This window comes from Merops nubicus, unplaced genomic scaffold (genome assembly GCF_000691845.1).
Source record: "Merops nubicus isolate BGI_N331 unplaced genomic scaffold, ASM69184v1 scaffold37664, whole genome shotgun sequence".
NCBI lineage: Eukaryota > Metazoa > Chordata > Aves > Coraciiformes > Meropidae > Merops > Merops nubicus.
In genome coordinates, this window is record NW_008604254.1 from 1,702 (window position 1) to 12,071 (window position 10,370).

Here is a 10,370-nt window from a genome sequence, read left to right on the forward strand (position 1 = left end):
CTTTTATCTGGGATTCTGTCACAGTATTGTCATCTCAAGAAGCTGCTGGTGATGTTGAGTACCTATGCACACCGTCCCTTATTAGAGGGACACCTTATTTCTTTAAGCAAGCCTTTAATTTTTGTATTTCAAAATGCCTGCTAATCTAGTGGAAAGGAGAGATGTTTGGATCACTTTTTGTGCTGTTTAAAGTTATACCTCTGAGATTTTTTACTTCATGTAGAGTCTCTTTGTTTCTTTCAAATTAAAAGTTTTTGGTTTTTTTTGAAGGGATCCCTCCTTTGGTGCTGCTGACCAGTGAGTCTTTTAGGTACACTTCAGCAGTGGTCACACAGAACTGACAAACTTAAGCTGGAGGAGGAAAGATGATGTCCTTGGATGGACCACGGAAGACCATCAGTAACCCGGTAACTCCCCTGTCACTTCAACTTCTTCCCTGGGAAATGGGAGTTTGCTGTTTTAAGTCAGTAATTAGTACCTGAACTGTTTTGCACAGCGAGGGGTGCTACTGAGAAATCTTTGCATCACTCAGGTGTTTGAGGGAAAATGTTACAGGTGACACTAGGAGCTAATGATGTTTAGAAATTGTGCTGTAAGCAAATGCATTTAATGCACAGGACTTCCAAAACAGGGAGGAAGTTCTGTTGGCCTTGGAATGCAATCCTTTTCCATACATAGCTTACGTGGATAGCTGTCATTTTTGCAGAGTATGCTGAATCAAAGGTAAAGATATGATAAGCAGTGTTTTCACTTCTAATTCTCTGTAAACATGGGTGGTGCCTGGCAGCTCTTGTGAGATGTATTTCTTTGGGCCCATAACTTTAGTCTGAACAATTAAAGTTGGAATCTTTATTGATAGCCAGGATCTTACGTTCCAATAAATCCTGTTTTGTAGGGAAGACTTGAGCTAACATGATTCAGCAGTTGCAGAGAGTGCATTTGACAAAATGTTGTTTGCTTGGCTTGGAGTCTGGAGACTTTCTCTGAAAATTTCTAGGATTCTCATGATGTGGGACAGCAGCTTGACACTGGCATTTGGCTAAAGGGGTGGGCTGGAGCTGTGTTTTTCACTGCACCTTTAACAGGATAGTGTCTTGGAGCCTGCAGGAAATAGTTTTTTTAACATTCTGTGCTAGAACTCGTTACAAATTTTAAGGCCTGTAGAGTGTTGATGTGGAGTGTACAGTAGCACAGATCTGCAGAGGACTTCCTTATCCGCTGCAGCTTTGCCTTGTTAGGCACCTGTGCCCTCAGAGAATCTGATTGTTCAATCCCACTACACATGTTCACTGCTTGCAAAGTGGACAGAGTTAGGAATGATGGGGGAATAGCTTCAACCTTCTTCACGAGAACCCAGCTGGGAGAGGAAGGAGAGCTGTGTGGAGATTAATTAGAAGGTGGAAGGACTGAACTGCAAAAGAAGAGGGAGAATCCAAGATGGTAGACTGGAATTTGGGTGGGAGAGGAGGTTTGAAGAGGAGGGATAGGAGGTGTTTAGGACAAATGATATGTGTAGGGGAAAGAATAAGAGTCCTGCAAAATTGGGTGGCTGTGAGGACACTGATGAGTATGATGGATAGCAAGACCAGGCTGGAGAATATAAAGGGTTAAACTAGGATTTAGGGGTCAAGAGCCTGAGGTGGGAATAAGAGTGAGTATTTGGGATTGGAATGTAGAGGCAGAGTTGAGGAAAATTGTGCAGTTGAACTCAGAACAGCCTCCAGGCAAGGCTATGAGCAGCCTGCTATTCTGACCTTGCTTTGATTAGGGCATTGGGCTGGATGTGCTAGAGGTGTCTTCCAGCCTCAGCCCTTTTGTGATTCTACTACCTGTGTGATACTATGAGTTAAGCTTGGTAGGAATAGAGGAGGGCAGGCTGTGAAGACTTCACTGTTTCAGTGAATTGTTCCACAAGCAGCAAAATACTTAAGAGCTTTATTGCAGGTTTGAGTCTGAGACATATTTCTTCACTACTCTACTGTTCTGAATCATGCAGGAAGTCCTGCTTTCCTCTTTATGCTCTCTACTCCACTCTTCTGGCAAGATATGTTGTCATGCCCTGTCTCATGGGGCAGTTGTCTGCTACCCAGCAAGCTGGACAAAAGCTGTGTGGTCACAGGCCTCTCCTAAGACCATAATAGGTCCTCCTGTTTTGTGAGAACTGGTAGATATTAGAAAGAACTTGATCTGTGAGACCCTTCCAACTCAGTCGACATTGACCCAGTTTGCTTCAGAGGTAATTTTTGGAGGTCTGGAAGAGAGATGGGATACTGGTAGATCATGTGATGTCACAAACAGTACTCTTAGGAAATGAGGAAAAATTAGTAGAAGAATGTCTTGAGACGTGAGGAAATTACAGGCACCTTCTGTGGTGACAAAGCCTCATTATGTCTGTAGTATTGCACCCAGGAAATGCTCTATTATGGCCTTGCAGACTCTGTGTCTGAGCTTCTGAAGAGTTAATGGTCAAATCTCCTTCTCCCTGAAATAAATGCATCCTTTTGAATGTAAAGAGGTGTTTTTGCCAAAGCTTCTCTTCCAGGGATAAACAATTTTGATCCACTAGAGCGGTTAAGTCCCAGCATCACTGGCCTGTATCTGTATGTTTCTCTGGTTCCTATATGGAGACTGAACCAGTAATTTACTACTCTGCTGCATTACTCACAGATACTACCCCTCAGGAGTAGTGTGTTAAAACAAAAGTAAGCAAGGTACATTTTTTTCTTTGAATAAAATTGAGTCTCTCGTGTACAGCTTGTATATTAGGGAGCCAAGTTGCCACCGGTAAGCAAATGGATTTCAGTCTGCTTTTTCTCTGACTTTTAACACTTAATTTCACACTTTGGTCCTCCTCTGCTGCACCTGCTTAAGGCAATAAAAACACACAAGGCTTAAAATAACTTGGCCATTTGTGAGCTTATGCTTGAGAAGCAAGTTCATTAAGTTTGTTTTGCCTGATGTAGAAGATGACTGCAAATTAGGTTTTCTACAGCGAGTGGGTAGCTGAAAAAGGAAGTGGAGAAAGGGCAGAAGAGGATGTGTATGAGCAGAAATGATCAACACTCTGGATTTAAACAATTTTTGCTGTAATTCCCCTTTCCCTCCTCACAAATTCACAATAATATGTGTCAGCAAACAAATCCCCTTTTCATATCTTCCTGTTTCACATGATGAGACAGATATATATTTTAAAAATAAAAATCTCAGCTTATTCTTTTATGGTCCAATTCAAGAACAGTATTTCCAGCCTATTCGTTTTTTATTCTTAAATTATTGCAACTGTTGTTTGTGATTGATGTTTCATTTCAAAGATGCCTTAAAATCCTATACACTGTTCCACAGATCAGGGATTTTTCTGGGGAAACAAGAACCCAAAAACAACTGTAGCAGAAATTTTTGACTGTCAACCAGAAAAAATGCAACATTTGCTACCTTTTACTTCTTTTTTCAATCTGAAGTACATGTGATGAGATGCAGACTTAGAGCTTTGCTCTAAGATCAGTGTTCTGTCAACTTCCACAGGTTTCTTTCTGTTAAGGTGTTTCCCTTCCCTCCCTGAAATGGTGTGAGCACTAGCTGATGCTCAGGGTAGGGCTTCTAGCAGCATGTCTGAGCCTTTGCCAGAGAGCCGTGCTGGGGCATTTGGGTTTTTTATTTTAATGTCCCCTCACGTGGATTAACAACTGCTACGGTGTTGCCTTTTCAGTTTAGCATAACCTGCATGTGTCAACCTTCTCCAGCTGTTGGTATGGAGGGGCAAACAGGCTTTGTGTGGTACCTACAGGCTGCCTACTCTAGACACCATAAAGACCGACACCCGTGAACAGGAATGTTTCAGTGCACCTTGCAGGTCTTACCTCATTTGGGTGAAGTATTTTGTGGTTTGCCTTGCAGGTTTTACTAAAGAGACAGCCTGTGATAGAGTTTCTTGTTTCCCAGCCCTGTTAAATGGAGCAAGAACAAGTAAAAAGGCAGCTGCTGTAATCTGGGGTCGGAAGGGTTGTGGAAGGTGTCTCCTGCTACCAGCAAAGGGCTTATCATAGTCAGCACTTGACAGTGACCTAATATGAAGTGGATCCTCTTTAAACACTAGTAAATGAGGCAATATAATATTACCACTCTTCATTTGAGAGCTAGGAATGGAGATTGGAAATTTTAGTTTTAATTTTATCTGAGAAGCTTGATTTTCCTAGGTGAAAATCTACTGGTTTTTTTCCTTCCCACTGTGGTGGGTATTTAGTGGTTTTTCTACTGTTTCTTTTACATGAAATGCTAGAATATTATTTTGAAAACTGTTCTGGGTTGTTTTGCCTTCATCACAAAATGTTATTTGAATCTTTTTTTTTTTTTCTTCTGTTTTTTCCCCACTTTTAGGTCATTCCATATGTTGGAACAATCCTTGGTGGTCTTGTTCCTGGAGAGCTGATTGTGATACACGGGGCTGTTCCTGACGACGCAGACAGGTAGAGGCTACAATGTCACTTTCTGCAGCGTCACCAATTGAACAGGAATGTAGTGGATAAAGTGTTTCCAGGGGTCCTACTTACGATGGGACACAGAAGCTTGGTCTAAATCCTTGTGGTAGTGCCAGAGGGGATACAGGCTTAAAAGGTTAATGAAAGCTTTGTAATGAGAAGTGGAGGATTAACTGATTTTTTTCTTTCTGCTGCTTTCTCCTCTCTCTCTTTGTTTTGCCTGCTTTGGCAATTTCTTTTCCCTGTCATGGCATATGTCTGCTTGTCTAAAGAGGTTCTCTGAGGCTAGCAAGTTTGATAACTGAATGTGCTGCATGAAGGAACTAAATTAAACTGGAGTAAGGAGGTATGGACTAGTGCATGTGCCCAGCATGGAGGTTCTGTTGCCCAGTTTTGCCCAAGGTTGATTTGCGTGTTCTGCTGGAGACGATGGGAGGGAAAGTGGTGAACACAGTGAGTGAGGAGCTTACATGATATGGAAGATGACCATTACATAGATACTTATTTTAATTCACTGCAGTAAATCATGGGAGAACCTTTTAAAGAACTGTGCAAGATGGACAAATATCTGTTTGGGTTTTTTCCTTATCCAACAACGCTCACTTGTCTGCCTGTCCTGACACTCCACAGTAAAACACAAGTGTATTGAACTTCTAGGTGATTTCTTGACAGACTGAGCTGAATGTGCTTTGTCTTATTTTTATGATTAGGTTCCAGGTGGATTTACAGTGTGGCAGCAGCATAAAACCTCGAGCTGATGTGGCTTTTCATTTCAACCCCCGCTTCAAAAAGTCTGGCTGCATCGTTTGCAACACACTGGAGGGGGAAAAGTGGGGCTGGGAGGAGATCACTTATGAGATGCCCTTTCAAAAAGGGAAGTCGTTTGAGATTGTCATCATGATTTTAAAGGATAAATTCCAGGTGAGTCTTGGTCAATTCTTTATCTGTAGCCAGTTGTCAGGCCAAAAAAATAGAGTTATTTTGTATACTTTTAATACATAGTTAGAATCTTTGGTTTCTCTGTTACCCAGGTATAGTCTACAGAAAACTTCAGAAGCTTTTCTTTAAATAGTCACTGAGTAAATCAGACTTTTAATTTAGTACTGCCTCCCTCAAAGCTGGACAATGGCTACTCCACCCTTCCCTTCTTATGTGTAAAGGGCTGACCTTAGGATAAACCCATTTGTGACTAGTGTGGGACATTCTTCTAGGAGGAAATGTGGGAGGTGTATTTGTTTTGCTCTGTTGGACTGCAGTAATAGATCCTATTCGATTGCTAATGCCACATTGCTAAATGATCAGGTGATTGAAGCAAAAGGTGTGAAATGCAAATCTTAGTGCAGGCAAAAAGATCTGCCTCATACTGATGGAAAGAGAGACTAAATTTTGGATGAGTTGAACTTAGCTGCTCTGAAACTTCTAGGACACTCCCTGCTTCTGTACCAAGCTGGTGTAAAACAGAGATACACGCATACAATTTGATACATGGCCAGTGTAATGGATGGCTAATACAGCTTTCCTGTTTTGTTTTCTCTCTCTTTAGGTGACTGTAAACAAGAAGCACTTGCTGATCTACAACCACAGAATTAGCCTTGAAAGAATAGATACTCTTGGAATATATGGCAAAGTGCACATCAAAACTATAGATTTTATTTCTAATGTAAGTCATATAGACAGCTGACTTTTTCAATTCTTTTTCTCTGTCTTGCTAAACTACAGAGTAGGATTTATGGTGAAAAGGAAGTGAAAAAAAGCAACTACACAGTCTAATATCAGTAACAAGAGGTTTTTTTTTTCCCGTTGCATTTCAACACGTAAGCCTCATGTGATGCTGTCTGTCTTCGTGTTTCAGTCTTAAGGTTAGGAGCAAAAGGGTGACAAAGTTTACAGCTTGAAAGTTAACAGGACAGATGGTATAAGAATTGATTGGATACTGGATCTGGAAATGAGTTATACTTTTGCAACTATTGCAGGAGCTCCAAAATGAGCTCTCAGTAGTTCAGTGCTTCTAAGTCACAAGTTCAGCCATGGTTGTAACTTATTGCTTGGCTTCAAATTGCCACAGCTGGAACTGCTTGTGCACCCTGTTCTTCCTGCTAAAATGACTGAATTGTTGAGTGAAGTGATAAGCAGGAGTGTATGTTTATTTCTGAGAGGTGAGGTGTCCTTTCTGAAAGACTTTGTGGCTTCACTTTGCACTTGCACCAAACTGCAGTGAATTTAAAGTGAAGGCAGTGCTGTGCTTCCTCTCAGCTGCCAGCTCTGCTAGAGAAAGGGAGAAGCTGAGCAATGTTTTGATCTGTGGAAGGTGAGACTTGTAGAGCAGAAACCGAAGGTGATAAATCCCAAGGAGCTATAGAAGGTGAATGCCTTTTCCAATTCTTCCTGCCACTCACCAGGACAGCCTGCCTACTCCTGTGTAACATCTTGTGTCTCTTCTGCCCCATCCTCACTACATTGTGGGCAAAACTTGTGTCTCTTGCTGTCAAATAGGTCTAACTCAGGTCATCAGACTTATAACTGTGTTGATAGAAGGTGGAGATAAGGGCCTGAACAAAATGGGGTCTAAGCTTTAAAGATATACCTACTCACTGATCATTTGCAAAACCTTTGTATAGACTTCTGTGGGGCCCATCACTTTGCCTTGGGCACGTTGCCAGAATAATGTTACTTCAGAGCTCTCTGAGTCCAGGTCTTGGAGGACTGACTCCAAGAAGAGCTGATGGGCACTGTGGGTTGGTTTCTGTCCCAAGCACAAAACAGAACAGAGTTGCTTTTGTCTGTGGCTGCTGATGCTGTATCGTTTTGGGGAAGAAAGGAATGGAGCAGGGCAATTGTTTCCTGTCTTTATTCTAATATATTCTTCTTCTGAGGAGGATGTGGAGGCTTGTATTGAAATAAGCTGAAGACACTATCTACCAGGGCTAGGCTGGAACTTTACCTCTGCATGGCCATGTTGTTCACCTGTCCTTCCCATGGAAGAGGATAGGGATGCAGGGGGCTGCTTAGAATCCCAAGGCTCCCTTTGTTTACCTGCCTTGATGGTCTTCCTTTCCCTGTGAGCAAAGCTCAGTGGGTACCCTCAGAGGCTAAGAGCTGTTAAAATTCAAACTGTAATGAGGTGGTCTTTAGAAACCTTGATTTGGCTTCAACAATTGATCTTCAAGAGTTTTCCTTGGTTTGTAGGGCTTTGGCTGTCTTTTCTTTACTATAGCCTTAGATTTCCATGTTAACAGTTCACTCTAAAAAAGCAACACAGATCTTTATGTGGGTCTAAACTAACTTTGTGTTAAAGTTCTATGATGTTAGCAATGAAACCCAAATCTCTCTCTTTCTGCAGTCTTTACAAGGCTCTCAGCTATCATCTCTAGGAGTAACAAAGATAAACACAGAAAATGTACGTATGTTTGTAAAAGGTTGAGTGAATCTCTGTTGTCTGATAAGATAGTTAATGTTGTTTGTTTTCTCTTGTAGGGGGAAATACCAGATGGTTCACAATTTGTAAGTGTCTCCTGTAGACTTGTGGCAAATGTGAAGAGTAAAAATTATTAAAATAAAACCTTCTCAGTTATCAATGAGAAAACATGCACAGAGCAAGGGAATTGAGAATCTGCTGGGAGATATCTTCAGTGAGGTTTTGTAGAGGGCAATCCTCTTTGCTGCTAGTAAAAGTGAGGCTATTTGTTAAATCATTTAGAAAACCCAGAATTTTACCTGAGTTTTTAAAGGACCAAATCACACTAAAAACTTTTTTCAAACAAGTATACTTTGTTTTCTCCACCTTAGGGAATACCTGCAAAACAAAAGTATTATGCAGTTGTATTATGCCAAATGGCCTCATGTCAGTGTGTGTATCTCAGAACCTGTCTGGCCACATCTTCCTTTTGCTGACAGATCCATGCTTCCTCTGCATACACTGTGTACACTTCATAGAGTGGTATGGGTTGAAAGGGACCTTCAGAGGTCCAGCTCCAATGAGCTGGTTGCAGGTATCGCACCTTAGGGTTGGAACTCACACCCAGCTGACATGGAGCACGCACAGAGTGCTCATCTTTTTGTGGAAAGCTGTACAGGTGGACTGCACCCAGACTGGAGGAAGGGCCGTGCTCAGACTGGAAAGGGGTTCGGGGGCAGGAACATACACAAATAGAATTTGTGGAGAAGGTGGAGTCACAGTGAGTGCCATGGTTTTAGTTGCCGTGTCACTTAACTGTCTTCAGTCTTTTCAAAGCCAAATAACATGCCAAATTTACATTTGCATGTGGTGAACTTCAGAAAAATGAAGAAGTACTTCTCCATTCACTCCTTTTATTTGATCAAAATAACTTGTAACACAGTAAAAAAAAAAAAAAAAGACAGATAAAATAATTGAACTGTCCATTGTTATGCACTGGTGCCAGGAGAGAATACTTCATGACCCTACTTCTAGTACTTACACAGCTGTGGAACTACACACCTAGCATGAGCCTTAAAGTTTCCCTAAAGCTTTCAGAGAGGAGAGGTCAGTATGTCTGTCTTGGACTGGTTATGTGATACAAATTTGCATTAGTGCAGGGAGTTTCTTGGTTACCTTTTTTTCCCTCCCCCTCCTTTCACTGTTGGTGGTAGTTGTTCTTGTAAATGGTGTTTATTTTGTTGTCAGTCTAAAGAAAAAACCCAATACATTGTTATGTTTATCTCAGTGTAACTTTTCCACTGTAGTCTTAGTATCCCAGAACACACTGGTGTATAAATAACTTTAGCTGTAAGTGCAGATCCATAATTGAAGGCCTGATTTCTTCCTGCTATAGTTAAGCTCAGCTTGTATATTGAAAAAAGAAAGTCACAGTCAAAATTTTCACTAGTGGTGTACTTCCAGGGAGTTCCATACGTTGGGAAACTTGATACTGCACTACATCCAGGATGCACAGTTGCCATTAAGGGAGAAGTGAATAAAAACCCAAAGAGGTGAGTGTTACTGAACTTTTTTCCATTGCCTCGGTAGATCCTGACCCACAACTTCGCATCTGGAATTGTCTGAAACTACAATGCAGTTTTCTCAGGAACCTGCAGGATACTGTTTTAGAGAGGACTTAAAAGAGCAGGTCCATTGTGAAGCGTGAGATTAAAGCCTGGGTGTCTCACCTAGTACATCTGCCTCACTCACAAGGCCGTGTGTCTGCTCAGGGTATCGGTTGTGCAAGGCACAGTGTGCAAACAGCTGTTGGCCTGAGGAGAGCCAAGAGTAGCAGAGCTGGCTCAAGTAGGTGGAAAAAGAGTGAGTTGGATGAGCTGCTCCTGCGCTCAAATGCTACCTGTTACAAAGTTGCTCTCAATTCTTCTTGGACAGCCACCTTGGGGACTGTATAAGCATGAAGGTGCCTAACTGAAAATGAGTGATGAATGCTGATAGGGGAGTATGAGCTCTAATTTTGATGGAAAATGAGGAACAATGGGTTGCAAAGAAGACATTGTCCTGGTGTGTTAAAGAGGGGAAAAATAAGAGGAGTGCAACACAGTCAAAATGGAACTAAGGATATGTCTGTGCTTCAGCATGCCCTTGGTTTGAAGAGTCATTTTTGCTCTGCAGGAACATGTCTGAAAATGAAGCAATTAGAACAAATAATGAGAAGCATGCTTTGTACGCTGTGCATGTGCACGGCACCCCTGCACCCCTGCTTCCTCAGAGCACATATCTTCCCTGTAGCTGCACAGCACTCAGAGTTCCCATTAATACTGGAGCCCAAAGCCTAGAACTCTCATCAAAAAAGTGTGGATGGATTTTAAATTGGACAGGTGTTTTGCCAATGACCAGGCCCAACAAAAATGATAGCACCAGCAGGAAGAGAATCCAATACGCAGACTGTACTGTAGACACAAACGTTATGATATGAATGACCGCTGGGGGTACAAACA

The 10,370-nt window shown here is 41.8% G+C and overlaps 1 protein-coding gene across 2 annotated transcripts in view; it reads left to right on the forward strand.

Moving 5' to 3' along the window:
* Positions 1–268: 268 nt before the first annotated feature.
* The window catches only part of LGALS8 (lectin, galactoside-binding, soluble, 8), a 12,385-nt gene continuing 2,283 nt past the window's right edge, over positions 269–10,370 (forward strand). The window contains exons 1-7 of one of the 2 annotated variants that reach the window (XM_008938951.1): positions 269–407; positions 4,375–4,463; positions 5,186–5,396; positions 6,019–6,135; positions 7,816–7,872; positions 7,950–7,976; positions 9,334–9,422. In XM_008938951.1, the coding sequence (XP_008937199.1) occupies positions 366–407; positions 4,375–4,463; positions 5,186–5,396; positions 6,019–6,135; positions 7,816–7,872; positions 7,950–7,976; positions 9,334–9,422 (632 nt within the window). In that variant the 5' untranslated portion in view covers positions 269–365. The remainder of the gene's footprint in view (positions 408–4,374; positions 4,464–5,185; positions 5,397–6,018; positions 6,136–7,815; positions 7,873–7,949; positions 7,977–9,333; positions 9,423–10,370) is intronic. The other variant, XM_008938952.1, reaches the window with a different exon arrangement.